At 37.9% G+C, this 18,124-nt stretch overlaps 1 protein-coding gene, 1 long non-coding RNA gene and 1 other non-coding gene across 6 annotated transcripts; 1 reads left to right on the top strand and 2 right to left on the bottom strand.

Annotated features, from left to right (window-relative positions):
* Nucleotides 1-333: 333 nt before the first annotated feature.
* LOC133779577 (uncharacterized) lies at nucleotides 334-841 on the bottom strand. Its single transcript, XM_062219525.1, has 2 exons — nucleotides 748-841; nucleotides 334-656 (listed from the first exon to the last, which is right to left on the bottom strand). Exons 1-2 carry the CDS (start codon nucleotides 839-841, stop codon nucleotides 334-336), a joined length of 417 nt encoding a protein of 138 aa, XP_062075509.1.
* Nucleotides 842-1,976: 1,135 nt separating this feature from the next.
* On the top strand, nucleotides 1,977-2,083 carry LOC133780867 (small nucleolar RNA R71). The gene has a single exon (XR_009869675.1). It is a non-coding gene; the product is annotated as a small nucleolar RNA R71 (small nucleolar RNA).
* A 4,691-nt stretch (nucleotides 2,084-6,774) lies between these two features.
* LOC133780657 (uncharacterized) lies at nucleotides 6,775-9,228 on the bottom strand. 4 transcript variants are annotated; one of them, XR_009869483.1, is made up of 4 exons: nucleotides 8,983-9,228; nucleotides 8,114-8,860; nucleotides 7,057-7,420; nucleotides 6,775-6,952 (listed from the first exon to the last, which is right to left on the bottom strand). It is a non-coding gene; the product is annotated as an uncharacterized LOC133780657 (long non-coding RNA). The 4 variants fall into 4 exon arrangements; XR_009869484.1 differs by having other exon boundaries at nucleotides 8,114-8,830; XR_009869485.1 differs by having other exon boundaries at nucleotides 6,775-6,980; nucleotides 8,114-9,228.
* Between the last annotated feature and the right edge of the window lie 8,896 nt (nucleotides 9,229-18,124).

The raw sequence follows: 18,124 nt of genomic DNA, 5'->3' as shown, positions 1-18,124 counted from the left end.
TATTTAAAACTTCATGCAACTTGTCTTCTTATTTTTTTAGTCAACTCAACTAAAACAATGGCATGCAATGAAGAGGACTCACCCAAATAAGCATATCTTAAGTTGGGACGTAGAACTTTCAACTCCAACTCTGGGGTTCCTCAACTGAAGGTTTTGGGGCCTTGAAAGATCTAGAAGAGAGCTCTAAAGACTCAAAATGTCATCTTGAGCATAAACCTTGTGAACTAGCTTCTAGCCAAGCCAAGTACTCATCCTCATCATGTGCTTGTGAATGAAACAACAAAAGCCTCTCTAAAGGATCATCCAGACAATTGTTATCTAACTCTTTTGATGCTAAAGAGTTTCCACTAAAACAATTGAACACTCCTTAACTTCATCTGGAAATCTCATAGCCTTGAAAACATTGAAAGTCACTTGTTCATCTTGGACCCTCATAGTAAGTTCACCCTTCTTAACATCAATCAAAGTTCCACCTGTTGCAAGAAAAGGTCTCCCCAAAATAATTGGTACCTCATTGTCCGCCTCATAATCTAACACAATAAAGTCAGCTAGAAAAATGAACTTCTCAACCTTCACTAACACATCATCAATATTTCCATCAGGATGAGCAAGAGATTGGTCTGCAAGCTGAAGAGTAACTGTGGTAGGTTTGACCTCTCAAATTCCAAATTGTATAAACATAGACATAGGCATTAAATTGATACTAGCACCCCAAATCACATAAAGCCATCCCACTATAAGAGTTACCAATAGTGCATGGAATGGTGAAACTTCTAGGATCTTTCATCTTTGAAGCCAACTTGTTTTGCAAGAAGGAGCTATATTCTTTAGTAAATGCCATAGTCTCAAATTCTCACAGCTGCCTCTTCTTAGTAAGAATGTCTTTCACGAACTTCACATAGTTAGACATTTGCTCTAGGGCTTCAACAAGAGGAATATTAGTATGTAGCTACTTCAACGTGTCAAGAAACCTTTTGAACTGGCTTTCTTGCTTCTGTTTCTGAAATCTCTGTTGAAAAGGTAGCTTTTTAATTTTTTTGGGGCTTTGTGGTGATTTTGATGCGGCCGCATTCTGGGCAGGGGCTAATTTCCTTGCATTTTCAATATCTTTGCTTACTTTCTCTCATTATTTTGGATTCAAGAGGGCTTACCCTCTTGCCCAGCAGATTTCATGGCATTTTACAACTCCTTCCCACTCATCAAAGACAAGGCCTTACAATGTTCCTTACCCTCGCTCCTTGGATTTTCTGTGTCACTTGGTAAATCACCTTGAGGTCTATTTCTTAGCTCAATTTCAAGTTGCCCAACTTGAGTTTCTAGGTTTCTCAAGGATGTTGCTTGAGTTTGGATCATGGCTTCATTCTTCACTATGTACTCCTTCAACATGTTCTCAAGTGAATTAGATTGCACCACTTGTTGTGGGGCATGTGGAGGATGGTCGAGTGGAAAAGTAGGTTTAGAAGGCATAGATGAAGTACTAGAACCAGCCCCTTGATTACTCCATGAAAATTTGGGATGTTGCCTCTATGATGGCTGTAGGAATTAGAATAAGGACCATTCCTATTTTGATTCACCATATAACACACAGCTGCGGGATTAGAAGGACAATTGTCAAAGGGGTGGCCATCACCATAATACACAAAAGAAATATTCTCCATTTGCCCCATTTGTGGCCCCATAGGCTGCTTTGCTGACGGATTCATCCGCATGTTCATCATCTTGAGCATATTCGATAAAGACGAAACTTGGGCTGCCAAAGAAGTGAGGACGTCCACATCATGAATGTCAGCCACCTTTCTTCCTGTAGACGCTCTATTAGTGGGCCACTGATAGTTGTTGTTGGATATCCTCTCAAGGATTCATATGCCTCATTATTGGACTTAGCAAGAAGAGACCCATTCGTCGAAGCATCTACCACCATTCCAGTGTGAGTGTTGAGACCATTATATAAGTTCTCCATCTGGATGCAATGAGGAATCCCATGATGAGGGAATTTTCGCAACAACTCCTTGAACCGTTCTCATGCCTCATACAAAGATTCATCATTAAGTTGCTGAAATGAATTGATCTCATTACAGAGCTTGGCATTCTTAGTGGGAGGAAAGTACTTCATCAAGAAACGCTCAGCCAACTCTTGCCAAGTAATCACATAATCAGATGGCAAAGAGTTCAACCAAGCTCTCACCCTATCTCTCAAGGAATATTGAAAGAACTTCAATCTCAAGGCATCCTCTGTAACTCTGGGCAGCTTGAAAGTGTCACTCATCTCAATGAATAAGCAACGACATCCCACTAATCGACCCATAGTTTGAAGCATCTGAAATATAATTGTCTTCAATTCAAACTGTGTAGCCTGAATTTCTAGTCTCACAATGCCTAGATTGAGCTCATTATAGAGGGGAAAAGTGCATTGCCTAATAGCACGATCACTGTCATCACCCACAATAACTGGATTTTCCCAATTATTTGCAGCTACTCCCCCTTGAGCAGCTCCCGCTTGATTTGTTGCCCCTTTAAGTGGCTCCCTATTGAGCTCCTTGCTCAACATCCATCACTACTACTTCCCTTTGGGCATTTTGTACTTTTCGCCTTTGTTTGAATATACGTTCAATGTTTTAATCAAAGGGAAGTAGTTCAGGATCTTGATTCTCGTTCACACACTGTGTGAACTTGAATTTTCACAAGAATCACCCAAGTTAGCACAAAAGAAAATTAAACCAAATTGCAAGATAAATATTTTCACAATATATGACTTTAAACAATCCTCGGCAACAGTGCCGAAAACTTGTTGCGATTTTTCTTTTAGGATTTGCAAGTGTAAATAATCTTCTAACAAGTAATAAAGTAGCAAGTAATTTAATCGTCTCCTCAAGGATTGCTTAAGCTAACTATTGCAAAAATTAAAACCAAACAACTTGGAGCTAAAATTAATAAAAGCATTTGATTAAACTAAATTAACAAGGAATTAAATGGAAATTAATTAATTAACCCATCTAGGTTAAAAACAGTAACAAGGTGTTGATTTCAATGGTTATGAGGAGTTAGAGAACTAATTCACCCTAATACATAATTCTGGGTAAAATGCGGGCCAGTAATGTTGTCGCAAACTGGGCAGAGCTAACTAAGGAGATTATCTTGTCCTAATTTTTTTTCCAAAGTAATTAAGGTTCAATTCTTTAATTACCTAACATATTCCTATGCCAAATTAATGTCAAGAATACCAATTTGAGTACAGACCTTCTAAGTCATGCAAGGTGATCATACATTCCTATATTCTCACAATTCAAAACCAAAAAGTTAAGAACATGCATCAATCAAGTTTTACATCCATTAATATCAATATTTCCAATATTAATATTAATTTAATCACCCAATAAAGTTGGCCAAAAAACAACAAGCATTTACAAGTTCACCACTTGATTGAACAAAACCTCAAATTGCTTAGCAATTACTTTACCCACAATATCCAAAATTACATATTAGAGGTCTTTAGTTTCTCTAACAACAAAAAAGTTTAGTTGATGACTAGAAACAAGTAAATGGCAACAAAAATAAATTCAGACATTGAGTCAAACTGTCTAAAACTAAGGTTTAAAATACAAGGATAAAGATAGAGAAATCAAGCCAATTTGTGCCCAAAGTGGTCCTCCTTCTTCATCTCTTCTTCTTCCTTGAATCTCTCTCCCTTTCTCTTGCTATTCTTGTTTCTCTCTCCAAAAGGGACTGAAAAATCTAGTATGGGCAGTTGGAACTTCTTAATGGAGACTATGGAGGTAAGGTAATCAATGAGTCGCCTCTTTCTCACTCTTCTCTATGGTTTTATAACCAAATTTAGAAAAACCCTTATCTCTCACGTGCTAAATTCAATTGGGAGCATTTCTGGTGTAATAAAATGAAACCCAACTATCCCATATAAAAAATTGCCACCTTAGCACATGACAAAGCCTCACTTAAGTTAATTCCACGTCATTATCTCAAACCTCCAGAGAATGCTGCAAAATCCAATGTAGCCGCATACCTAGTGTTATCCCCATTTCCTGCAGGGGCTTTGGGCCTTCGCCCTGGCCCGCGGTCAGAGGGCCAGCTCGGCACATGGGCCCGGCCCAAGGTCCCTTGGTTTGAAGAATGCCCAAGGGGACTGGTACGTACCAAGGACTCTAGACTGGGCCCATTGGAGGGGTCCGGGACGTCCCCCTGGGTTCGTCCTCAGCAAGAACGGTCCAAACGGTGTCCAGAGTGCCCGGACCGTCGCGGCCTATGCGTTCCTGTCCCGGACCCTGGTATGGTCCGGGCCTATGGTAAATGGAGCGGGCCAACGGTAAACGGACCTAGATCACCTCCTCCCCGGTCGAAGGGCCAAGCGTCTAGGATCCTGAAGCCGCCTCATTTAGCGTGGGCATTGTCCCCCACTTTTCGCCTGCAGAAAGGGTCGCCTCGGGATCGCACACTGATGTGTCAGGACTGCGCAGCCAAGTAGCCTGACCGGTCTTGTCCCCTGAATCAGCCTCGTGACTCGAAGCGGTCAGAGCCAAAGCACTGTTTTGTCGGGCGAGGCTTGCTTCTCAGGTCAACCAATTGGGCCTTAGCTGGTTTGAATTTCATGTATTTTATACCTTTTTGTATTGGGCCTCCACTAGAAAGGCCCCTTGTACCCATTTCTCTGATGGGCCCGGGTCGGATCCGGCCCAGACCCGGTATTCCCCTCAGCTTATAAATATAAGCTGTAGAACAATGTAAAGGGGTCTTCTGAGGGAAAAAAGGCAGAAACTCTGTTAAGATATTACTAGAAAACTCCATTGTAAAAGCTTCTTCTAGCTCTAATATATAGACTCGTGGACTAAGGCTAGTTAACGCCCCAACCACGTAAAAACCCCGTGTCGACCTTCTACTTTCATTATTATTACCAGCAAACATTATTCATTAATAGAGTTGCCGAAAATCTCGGTTAACACCTAGATTTTTCCTACTTTACAATAATTAAGTTAAGTGAGTTACAACACTTACAAGCCATAGAATCCTACATTAAACAAGCAACTTTTCCATTTATTTTAAACCATTTTAATCATTTCTAAGCAACAATCAAACAACAAAGACAACAATAAATGACACACAAAATAATAAAAAATTAAATTAAATACAAAATAACCACAAATAATACATATCACTCAAACCAACTCATTTTATTAGCCTAAAAGTGTCTTAGATAACTCTATTTTGTTGAGTTATCAAGGTATAAGAAGGGTGGTGAGGTATGGAAATTTTAGGATAGAGAGTTAGCTGCTGTGGATCTGTCCAACGTCTGGTACGGTTTGCCTTATATATATATAAAGTATCTCAACCCTTGGCACTTGACTGAATTCTTAATTGTTGTTATGTTTAGTATTAACTATTTGTGATAGTTCATTAGTTTATGTTTACGGAAATGTTAGTAAGTGAATGATTGTACTTATGTTATGTTATATGCTATGAATGATTATATGATGTATGTTATGAATTGTTGTGTGGTATTTCCTTACTGGGCTTAGAAGCTCACTTCTTTCATTATCTATGTGTGCAGACAAGGGTAAGAATTAGGCTTCCAGATGACAGTTGAACCTCGAGCAAGAAATGTGTGTATCTCATGAGGGCCATATAACCGCTGGAACGATCTACTTTGGGGCGCGTTTAAATCTTATGTTTTATGTTTTGTAGAATGATAGTATTATTTTTATTATTCTGTTGAAGAAGTTTTTTGCCAAAAGTGGATTAAGGAATTTGAAAATTCAGAGATTAGGCTTATGCTAAATCGTAATTGAACAAATAAATATTATCAATAATACTCACACACTTTTTACGTGGTTTAGTGGTTAAAATTCACCTAGTCCATGAGTCAATCTTATTAATCTGTTTTGGTCTCACCGTGAAATTATTTGTGACAATTTCACCAGAGTTTCAGTATACAAAATGTCGAGCCCCCCTTCTGTCCATTCTCCCTTGTATTTATAGGGAATTCTGCCTAGACAGTTTTGGGTAATCGTGCATAAATATGTATATACTTTTTGGTAAATTTACATAAATACATAATGCCTATTGATTCAATGCCCATAATTTTGAGTAATAAATACTGAATAATATCTGAGCATTAATGAGCGTATAAGGAATTTCTAAGTCTTTTGAGATTCTTCACTGTGTGTCATGACCAGGCTTCTGCAAGCTGAACACCTCCTTCGAGCTGAGTGTCAAAGAACTAATCTGAATTGACGCAAGTCGTGTTTAGAGTTTCACGAAGGCAATCTAGATGTTGCGCATCTTGAACTAAGTTATTGGCGCTAGAGGCGATCTGGAGACTATCTGGTTGTCTTACGCTGTCAAGTTTGACTCGAGTTGCTCACTCCAGAGTTAGCAAAATGCTCTATCTGTACGTTTTTTTCATACGCTTGTCTGCGAGCTGCACCCCGTGCTGAGTAATTGAGCTCGTATTTTTGGGATCACCATATTCCTTTATCATTTACAAATTTTTCATTTTTTATTTGACTTTTAAAACTGGAATACCGCTTATAAAATTTTCATTATTTCAAGTAATAAAGTGGTATTTACCATTTTTATATATATGCGCACAATTTATGTTTTATTAGAGAAATCGGGGTGTTAAAGTTGGTCACCTCTTCACCATGAAGTTCGATAGTGGTTGCCTTCAAGGTCACCTACCTCAATATTCTCAACCTCGACCTCCTCTATAGCGAGCCTTTTCTTGCAGGGCTCAATGATTATAACCTCACCCCCCCCCCCCCCCCCCCCCCCCCGGGACAAGGCAACACTTCTACTATACTTTCAAATGAGGTAGAACATGTTGTTGGCATTGTGCTTAGCCTTGCGGGTTTAGCGACCTTCAGTACCTGCGCCACCTCAGCGAGTTTATCCTCAATGGCCTTTTTCTCCTTAGCCTCTCGCTTCAACTGTTGCAAAAGGAGGACTGTTTTCATCGATGCATGAAAGAAATACTAATAGGTCATTAGAAAACAAGTAACATGTAAGAGGAAGTAATTCAAGAAGCAAGATCAGAGATGGTGAGCTTACATGGGCCACGTTCACCATCTGTTGGTGAACTAAGTCCATGGAGAACCTCGATGTGACCATGGGCCACGTCTCTAGGATCTGCGCCCCTTCGCAGACAGCATCGATCATGTCTTTCACAGCCCCGACCATTTTACGCAAGGGTGTCACCATTTAGTGAGGTTCCTTATCCTTCTCAGCAACCTTGGGGTCTGCCTTTGGGGTTGCCTGGGGGCCAGTCTCGGTCAGCAGAGGCAAGACCACCTTCTTCGTAGGCTATTCCTGCGTGGTCTTCCTAGAATTTTACTTCTTCTTCTGCTCGACCTTCTTTTTGATGGCGAATGTGCGTTGAGTAAAGATTCCATGTTGATCTCATCAACCATCGAACCTACATCAAAACATGAATGTTAACGAGGTAAAAGAAAAATGAATAAACAATAATAATAATCTGGCACATAAAGATGACAACTAAAAGACACATAAAGCCTAAGTACCAAGAAAACTGAACATCTCCAAATTATTTATCTATGGTTCACTTGGAATCACGAAACTATTATGATGAGCTCCTAAAGAGTCACTGAGCCAATATGTAAGGAAAGAGCTTGTCCTCTAGTCGCTTAACTTCAGGGAGTCAGGATCATTGGGCACTTCTATTTGAAATGACGATCCATGATATTGTTAACAAGGTAAAAGACAAACGAATAAACAATAATAATAATAATAATAATAATAATAATAATCTGGCACATAAAGATGACAACTAAAAGACACATAAAGCCTAAGTACCAAGAAAACTGAACATCTCCAAATTTTTTATCTCTGGTTCACTTGGAATCACGAAACTATTATGATGAACTCCTAAAGAGTCACCGAGCCAATATGTAAGGAAAGAGCTTGTCCTCTAGTCACTTAACTTCAGGGAGTCAGGATCATTGGGCACTGCTATTTGAAATGATGATCCATGATATCATTCATGTAAATGGGAGAAAAAGGTGACAAGGGAAAGGAGGAGCTTAGGGCAGAGCTAAATGCCCGAACTAAAAAATAACTCAATGAATGACACGACATTCAGAAAAATTACCATCGGTTTTTCCCTTCTCGTCTTCCGCGATGTACCATTGGCTTGTAGAAGAGCAAGCCGACATGGGGTCAAGGTGGACCTTGCCTCATAAATGTCTCGTGGGTCTTGAGGGAGGAAGAGATCTGCACGACTCCAACCTCGCTATCTTCGAATGAGTCCGATGAGCCCATGCATGAAGAGGCCTCACAAACAGGTCCTCTAGCCTTGTGTGCAGGTGCCACCCCTTCGGCAAACCATACTCTTACCTGGCAGATGGGGATCGCCACTTGCACCCGACCTGTCGATGGTGGGTCCAATTTGCGATTAAATGAATGGTGGCTGTGGAAGATACCATAATCCGCCATGTTATCATAATCAGCAGAGATGGGTTGTACGAATGGGTATGTCCAACTTATGAATATTCCATAGGTGGTCGTCATATTCCAGTTAGGCACTAGGTCTCTTGTAAGAGCCTAAAATTGATGAGCCTAGAATGACGGCAAGGCATAGGATGCTTGAGAATGCACTAACATGCTAAAGTTGTGAACACTTACCGATGACTCCAAAGGTATTTTGCTCTGTTGTGAACCCTTATTCCATAAAGTATTATGTATGTAGTTGCTGGTGTTGGACACTCCACTAATCATAAAAAATTACACCTCCTCAAGCGTGCATGTGATAAAAACCCCAGTCGTAACTCACAGGGTTAGGCTCCAGGTCGTAGAAATAGTTGATTTCCTGAGGGTCGATGAGGGTCAATTAAGTGACCTATATAAAACTTACATGCATGTGAGTATGTGGTAGCTATTTGGGACAAGCTAGCATGTCGAGATTCCAAAATAAACCAAAACTTGAATAATATAATTGTTCGATGGCAAAAGGGCCCCTACCTCATGGTGTTTAGGGCTCCAAGCTTGCCAATTCTCGGAGGGCTTATCAGGTTGCTCACCTCCCATGACAAGCATCATATTCAATCCATCATACCATTTGTGCTTCTTTTGCATCCTTTGAATGGTGCCTACTATCAGCTCGAAGGCAAGGAGATTGAAGTTCCCCTCCCTAGATATCGCGGTTGGGTCAGCCATCGCTCTCTTGACCTTGGTCAAGTTTAGAAAGTCTAACAACCCTTCATTATCTTGGACCTCAACAACAGTGAATGCCTCGATAATTGGTCTATTTTGCTTTATTCAATGGCTTTAGTGAGGTTGTTGAGGCATCATAGTCAACGTATGGAAGGACCGCTACCTCAACTTGTGCTTGCAATTGAGGTGGAGCCTCAGGGAGAATTTCACCCTAACAAGTATGATCAACCCCCAAAGCACACATCCAACTCGCGGGTAGGAATATCATTTTTCTTTCTTTTAGTTTGTGAATATGGTAGTCATACGATGCTTGCTCGGTCAACTCGCAATATTGGCGACGCCACTCCTCCTGATGACGCTCTACTTTCACTAGCAGAGTGGGTGAGGCATGCTTCAGTGGTTACTCTTTGTCATCTAAAAGACGAAGGAAATCATTGTTAATTGATAGTTGACTTCCTAGTACTCGCGATCTCCTACAGACATCTGAAACAAAAAGGGGAGGTCAGCGCCAAATCAACAAGGCAGTTTTGGATAACAACCCACAAAGGGTCGCTGAGTTTACAAGGTGACCCATGTCGCCAATAAACACAGTTCATATTGGGCATGTTCCCTTAAAGCAATGACAGTAATTCGTTACATATATAAAATTTATAAAAGAAATTATTTTATATAATTAATATTTATTATTGTTGAATAATATTTAAGAAAATATAAAAAAATTCATAATTCATTAATGCTATAATCTTGTATGCGTAAGAGATGATTAATCTTATAGATAATGAATTAAATAGTCCACAATTTATATAAAAGTTATAGAATCTTTAATCAAACACTGTTAGTACAGTCCACTAGTATTATGGCTATATGTGATCTAGATTTGGATCACTGATGTAAATAGATATCTCAGTGGAGGTACTTTATATAATAAGATTGTATAAGACTAGACCTCATATGTATTTAACTCTTTATTAAAATGTTGCTTACCATAAAAAGTTATAATCGTATCACTTGATGATCAATGCAACTTGATATAAATCCTAAAGTTATCATGAACTCCTATTTACATTATTTGGATCCTTTGATTCACTCGTTAGGGTTTATCAAAATGATCACGCTAAAAAAATTTGTTTTGGGGGCTCATTGATGTAGATGGTTGGAGACATGATTTACAGATATGGAATCCAAGCCTTCTTCATAAGAATATTGAATAATGGCTCCCTTAAGTGTTAATTCTAGAATTGAATAGTTTGAGGCGTCTAATTTATAAAAAAGTTTATAAATTAACAGTTCACTAATGAATTAATGGTACTTAAGGATTAAGAGATAATTAGAGGGATACAATATTAATTTAATCTATCTATAATTATGAACTAATTATTGGAAAATTAAATTGCATGAAGTGATTATATCAATGGACACTTAGTAAATATAGTATATAATTGCAAAAGTGTAATCTCATATTTTTAGTAGAATAGTATTAGGATTAATAAATAAGATTATTATATTAAAGAGTAAATTTAAGAATGTAAATATATTGGAGCTTGAAATTATAGGTCTATATGTCCCCAGATTGACTCTATGAACAATGTACATGGTAAGAGTAGCAATAGAACAAATATGAGTATATTTGTCAAGAAAACTAGTTTTTAGGCAAATACGTAACTATGCGATAAGCATGCAAAATATATTTATTATTCAATTAATTTTCATTCTTTTAATTATTAATTAATTAAATAAAATAATTAGTTTTACATTAATTATGTCATCTTATTATAAATTAGTTTGAAAACTTAATTTAATATTTAGTTTATGGAAATTTAAAGTCAGATAATAGATTTTTAATCAATAAAATATCTTATATAAATAAATAAGATCTATTTCTAACTTAATTAATTAATTAAAAGTATTTTAATTAATAAAAACCTAGATGACTAATATAAATATATATTATTATCTCTCTCCACAACACATAGAATGTGATATTTAGTTTTTTTATTGAAAGAGAGTTTTTCTAAAAGAGAGAAAAAATTATTTCAACCCTGCTCTTTTTCCAAACTTTATGGATTTCATGTGTTCAATGGAATTATAAATTGTCCTATCGAATCTCTACGTACCCATACATGTCCTGTTGTGCTGAGATTACGGTCTAGAAGACTTTGGTGTGGTCTTACGTGTTTGGATAGGATGATAATTTATTATACGAGAAGATAGCAATGACACTTGATAGGCTTCAAGAGGTAAGTGTCTTATTTAGATTAATAGTTATATAATTCATAGGATTGTACATATAAAATAGTTTTATATGAAAAAAAAATTGTAATTAACTTGGCCATATATCGCATTCCTCTGCGCACTTAGAAAAACAGTTTCTAACAATTTTCTTACAACCCAGTCGTAGGGACAGATCAAAAGGAAATTTTTCTAAGGCTTCCTTAAACTCTCTTTGGAAATATAAGCACATGCCTTATCTTTAGATCGCCTGACCTCGTACCCTGTTGGATATGGTGAGGATCAACTCTCAACAGCCCAACCTAAGCCTAAAAAAGGCAAAACTCTAAAATGGACACTACATGTACAATTTACCTTGCACGAAACCTCCTAAACCAAGATCGACCCAAAAAAACAAAAAGGAAAAGGAAAGAATAGAAAAGGAAGGCTAAGAACTTACAAAGTGTTAAAAATCACAAAGGTTTCCTGGGAATTGAGAGGCGAATGCAATAAATCTGAGATGTTGAGCTCTTAACACTTCGTCAATTTACAATGTCCAGGTTGTGGCTACTATAAACGTCAACATCCTTCTGACTCCCGCAGGGATTAAGCTAAGATAGGAAAGGATTTGTCCCATGACTCCCAATCATCCCTTTTGTCCATATCAATATCGCCTTTCTTTTTGTTATTGTGATTGATTATCTTACTCGTTTATTTTTAAAAGCTTCTATGGAGAAAGATTTCAGATTTCACCCGTTATGCAAGTCCCTAAAGCTTGTTAATCTTTGTTTTGCTAACGATCTCCTATTGTTTTGCAAAGCCAATCCGAAGTCAGTTATGATCCTTCATCAAGCTTTGAATGAGTTTACTTTATCTTCAAGCCTCTCTATCAATCAAAGCAAATCTCGAATTTATATTGGAGGGCTTGCTACTGGTGATAAAGCTCCCTTATTTTTGTGCTCTAATTTGATTGAAGGGCACTTCCCTTTGAAATATTTGGGTGTTCCTATGATTCCTACTAAATGGAGGGCTACTGACTGCGACATTATTCTTAAGAAAATTAGACTTCATCTGAATGATTTGGCAAGTCGCCATTTATCATATGCTGGTCGGGTTCAATTGGTGCACTCTGTGTTTGGGGATTCGTTCTTACTGGATGAATATCTTTTTGTTATCTCAGAGTGTAATCGGAGATATTGACTGTCTTTATAGGAAATTCCTTTGGGGTGAGAAGGGCAACAGAAGCAAGTTTCATCTTATCTCTTGGGAGCATGTTTTTCAGTCGAAGTGTTATGGTGGTTTGGGTTTTCGGGAGGGTCCTACTTGGAATAAGATTCTGTTAGCTAAGTTCATCTGGGCTATTTCTTCTAAGCATGACATTTTATGGGTGAAATGGGTAAATTGTATTTACCTAAAAGGAACTTCCCTCTGGGATTATCTGTTAAAACAAGATACCAGTTGGTATTGGAGGAAGCTTATCAATTTCTGTCAATCCCTGTCCAGATCTGATTTGGAGGCTACAGTTGTGAATGGGAAGCTTAAGCTGGGTAAACTTTACTCCTTAGTGCTTCCTGGAAAGTTGGTGTTCTATGAGAAGGTTGTGTGGTGTAGGCTTACGGTTCCTAAACACAGATTTATCTTGTGGCTAGCTGTGAACCAGAAGCTCCTCACAAGGGATCTACTTCATCATTGTCATTTGCCTATCCCATCTTTATTATGCCCTGTTTGTTCTCAAGGAGATGAAAGTCACTCTCATCTATTTTTTGAGTGTCCTTTCTCCAGGAGAGTAATGCAGGTTGTTTATGGGCGGCTAGGAGAGGCTATTTGGCCTATTCAGTATGCGGATTGGTCTCATTGGTTGTCTGTGCATCGCACTGGATGGCTTTCCATGGTGGCTACTGCAACTTTTGCGGCTACTATTTATTTTATTTGGCTGAATAGGAACCATTGCTAGTTTGAGAAGAGTTGTTTTTCTGTTTCTAGGATTGATAACTTGATTAGATTTTCTGTTAAGGCTAGAGTGCAGAACCTAATAGATTGGCATTGTTCTATTAGAGAGAGACAAATGTTAAATTTTTTCATCAATTTATAATCTGAGGCGGAATTTTCTCCGGCCTTTGTTTGTTGTATCTAGTTTGTTTTATCAATATAATTTTCCTTTTGATAAAAAAAATATATATGGTAACCTGAGGCTATTAATGGGGATGAAAAACCTTATATTCACGAGCATTTACTCCTTATAAGAATCATATATACAATACACTAACTAAAGTGGATGTAAGATGTAGGTGATCGAACCACTATAATTTTTTACTGTCCTTTACATTTATTGCTTCACTACATTTTCTAGGTTTCATGCACAAAAGTTCTCATTATTAATTAATTTAGTATTCCAAAAAAATGAGTCAAGACTAGCAATTTGACAGACCATACCATTCACGAGCCTACATAAGGACAAATTGCGACAGGCCCCCATGAGGCAAAGACAATGTCAGAATGACTGCAAGGTCATTTTTCCATACAAGCAGTCGTCCCCTCATTCTAATGACATGATACATACAAAGTACGACCACTAGACACCTCTATATCACAGTGCAGGCACTAGGGGTGTTCATATAAACCGCAAACCGTGGTTTGGAACCAAACCGCACCGCACCAAACCACCAAAAACCATAACCGGTGAAACCGTTTTTGATGGTTCGGTTTTAACCGGACCGCTCAACTTTAATGGTTTGGTCATGGTTTCTAATTTTTTAAAACCAATTAAACCGGACCGGACCGTGATTTTTTCTAAAAAAATAGTTTTTAGAAATGATGGTTCAAAGATTTGAACCCCTACACTTAAGTTAATATAAAATATACCAAACCATCCAAGCCAACACAATTTAGTTGTTTAAGATATGTTTTTAGTAGTATTTAATACATGCACAAGTTTCCAAAACTAAAAAAAGAGAAATGTAAAGTCCCACATTGTTTAGAAAGTAAACATTTCTTTTTCCCACTTCTATAAAATGATTCAAAATACTTACACTCACAACAACAAAGAAAATAAGCTTCTTGTAGACTTTTATGGTCTTAAAAGTAAAGCTAAAATTATTATTATTTAAATACAATTATTTAGTTAATTATTTTATAATAAAAAAAGTTTAAAATTTTAATAATTTAGTTATATGGTTAAAACCAAACCAAACCGCACCAAACCGTTTATTTATGGTTTGGTTTGGTTTGGTTTTTTATTTTAATGGTTTGGTTTGGTTTTTCATTTTGAAAAAACCGCATAAGCGGTTTGGTTTCAAAATTCTTCTAAACCGCACCAAACCAAACCATGTACACCCCTAGCAGGCACACACCTAACCGCACCCTAGTAATAAATGCTACCACTACTCAACGAATAGGCAATAGTCATTAGACACGTGTAACAGTTGTTCCATTTTTGAATTAATTCCAAGGGACATATATGGAAATTCACTTATAATATACATCCTATAAAAAAGGGAAACAATCCAGTTTGCAAAAGGCTGGGACCCAGATTTCCAATAACAATATAAAAGTATTTCCTATACCATTGTCTCTACTATTTCTATTCTCTCTTTACTTCATTTTTCTTTTCCATTGATGGGAGTCAAGTGAAATTATTTTATGAACATTTAGTTAACGAGAATCACCCATTAACAATATATTTTAATTAATTTGAAGTAATTTTTATTTGGAGGAAAATAAAAATTAATACTAAAATTTAAAGTTGGGGATTGTTGACGCGATTTTTTGTAAACATGGGATTTAGTATTCTTAAATAGAGAGATTAAGCTTAGAGTAAACCGAATGTAAAGAAATATAAACACACATATAATTTACGTGGTTCAGTAGTTAAAATCCACTCAGTCCACTAGTCTCTATTATTGAATAGTTTAGGAACCCTAGACGAAATTATTTATGACAATTTTAGCAGAATTTTTCTATACAGAATGCCCATCTCTTTTACTATCAATTCTCCTTATATTTATAGGGAATTATGATGAACAATATTGGGTAATCGTACTAGAAATGGTAACATAAAATATTTGGTAACTTCTCAAATTAATGGACATTTAAATATCCTAATTAAACATATTGCCATTTACATCAATCAATAAATGTATATAATGATTGTGTGCATTTATTGCACATGTTGACCCTCGAATTGGTCAACGACACGGAGTCAAGTAAAACAACAGAAATTAGATGAAATCAAGACAAAAAGATAAACGACACACAATATATATAGTGGTTCGGCCCAAAAAAATGGTAACAACCTACGTCCACTTAGTGTTCTTATTGATGTAGAATTCCAAGAACTGTGATCAATGAACTATGGTTCACGAGTTTAACAAGCTATCAGATGAATACAATTATGATGGATAAAAACACTATATTTCTCTCTTTGAATTCCCCCCGTTCCAAAAATCCCATCTCTTGAGCTCTTTGACTCTTATTTATAGGCTCAAGGAGTTCTACCTGGGCCGATGGGCCTTAATTACATTTAATATAGGCATATCTAAATAATAATTGAAATCATAATTAATAAATAATTATAAGATTACATATCTGAAGGAAATAAATGAAAAGATACGACCAGACTGGTTGCCCATAAATATGATGTCTGATGAGCCAATTCTTTTCTGGTTGATGGTCGACCAAATCATACTCACTTAAACAGTCACATGTATCCCACGTGTAAGCTAATTCTGCCACGTCATCAAGTAGTCATTTTTTGGGTAAACATTTGCATCCCAAGTTTATTTTACTGTGACCAACATATAATAAACTTACTCGATCGACATTTCGTATGACCTGTCACATCTGTTAGCGCCTTTTCGAAAAAAGTAACTAATTATGGTCGTTGCAGTTTCCCAAAAGTGTTTTGACGGCTAACACAATTCCCCACGTTTCGAAAAATCACCCCATCATTACCTTTTTAATTGTGCCACGATCAATATAAATAACCCACACTTCACACTTTTTACCTTTTACCACTCTTCTTTTTCTCAAGAACTCAGAAGAAAAAAGCAAGAAAAACTCAAAAAAGTTTGGTGATCCGAGGCGTGTCCGTCTAACCGCAAGCATCAATGCTCATGATTTCGCTGCAATCTTCCATTCAAGTAAGTTTCTTGACCGATTCATCTCTGCTATATCGTGTATTGTTTATTTCTCTAGTTTTCTGATATTCGGGCTTTGAGTTTTTGAACGTTCTTGAGGAACAACGATTTCGGGGTAATCGGGCTCGTAGGTAGTAACATGATAGGATTGAAGTTTTAATCAGAAAAAATACTAAGTGAGGCTCAGAAATTGGTGTGGCAAATAGGAATACTGATTTAGGGCTCAAAATCGAAGTAAAAATTTGATTTTTATGTTTTCAGAAAAATCTGGGTTTTTCCCGCCTGTTTTCGGAGTCAAAAAGTTTCCCTGAAAAAACTTTTCACTTTCGCTTTTTAATTCGCTTTTCCAAAATGTTCGCATGTTTTTAGTGTTTACGTTAGAATGTTGTTGGTCGTATAAAAGCTTAACTTTTATACACGAGCAACGTTAGCCCAAACATTTCCACTTCTTCTATCTGTTGGCCGTAGATTCTTATCTCCCATTTTCTGTTCCCAGATTTTCATGCACAATCCGTGGGGAGGTGAGAGGCCGATCGACGATGATCTGCTCGCGCTGATGTTCGAGGATCAAGAACAACCGTCACTGACATTTTCAGAAGTCCCATTTTCTCAACACAACCCAGCGACCAGACCTTCGGCAAGTCCACCGAACATGGGTCGTGTGAAATATATTGCCCGTAGGAAGAAGAAGACAGACAACCCTTCTTCTAACCAGCCTGCCTCTTGTACTGAGGACCCTTCTACAAATCCCCAGCCTGTAAATATTGCACCCCCTGAAATCCAAACTAAAGCCCGACCTCGCGATGGCCTTACGCAAGAGGTCGAATGGTACGTAGTGCCTCCTACCATCATATCTTCCAGGATGGTAAAAAACTACCTCAAGAAGTATGGTCTTCCTGGGATAACCCTAATCAAACCATCACCCGACCAGAGGGAAAACATGCTTGGGGGCGCCTTCAGCGCCTGGTCGAGGTACCATATCAAGGCAAGGGCTATCTTGCCTTTGCACGAATTCTTTCAAGGGGTGGCCAATTATTTTGAGGTCGCCCCCTTTCAAATTACCCCCACTAGATATAGAGTACTCTCTGCACTCTATATCCTTTATAACCAGAAGAAGTGGCTTGTGCCTACACCACACGAGATCAACTACCTGTTCGATCTTAAATCCAACCCCAACCACAACAACACGGGGTTCTTCCACTTCTACCACCAAGAGTCCACTCGTACCTTCCTGAGTGACATCACCTACAAATCCAATGTAGGGAAGTACTTCCAGGAGTACTTTCTTACAACGGACTTGGTTGCTAATAACTTGGCCTTCACCTGAGGAGGTAAATGTTTTACTCACTGGTCGCTTAATTTTATCTAGCTTTTCTATACCGCCTTTAGAACTTTGGTGTTGTTTTGGTCCATGGTACCGACCGGACCCTACTCCAGAGATGGAGATAAGGGCAGCATCCTTGGCCAGCATGATGAACATCGAGAAGAACGTCAAAGAGCTGATTATTGAGAGCAACTTAAGGCTGGTCGACCTTTTGGCACCTCACCAGAATGTGAGGGAGTCTACAGCAGGGAGTGCCACTGGAGGAGAGATCCCCGAGCAGCAT

This window comes from Humulus lupulus, chromosome 5, assembly GCF_963169125.1.
Source record: "Humulus lupulus chromosome 5, drHumLupu1.1, whole genome shotgun sequence".
Taxonomy (NCBI): Eukaryota; Viridiplantae; Streptophyta; class Magnoliopsida; order Rosales; family Cannabaceae; genus Humulus; species Humulus lupulus.
Note: the sequence above shows the minus strand (reverse complement) of the source record. Positions and strands in the feature narration are given on the sequence as shown.

Coding starts and splice junctions, on each gene's coding strand:
- LOC133779577 (XM_062219525.1), bottom strand. CDS start 841: ATGGCATTTACTAAAGAATATAGCTCCTTCTTGCAAAACAAGTTGGCT. Junction 657..747: donor CACCATTCCATGCACTATTG/GTAACTCTTATA, acceptor TTGGAATTTGAG/AGGTCAAACCTACCACAGTT.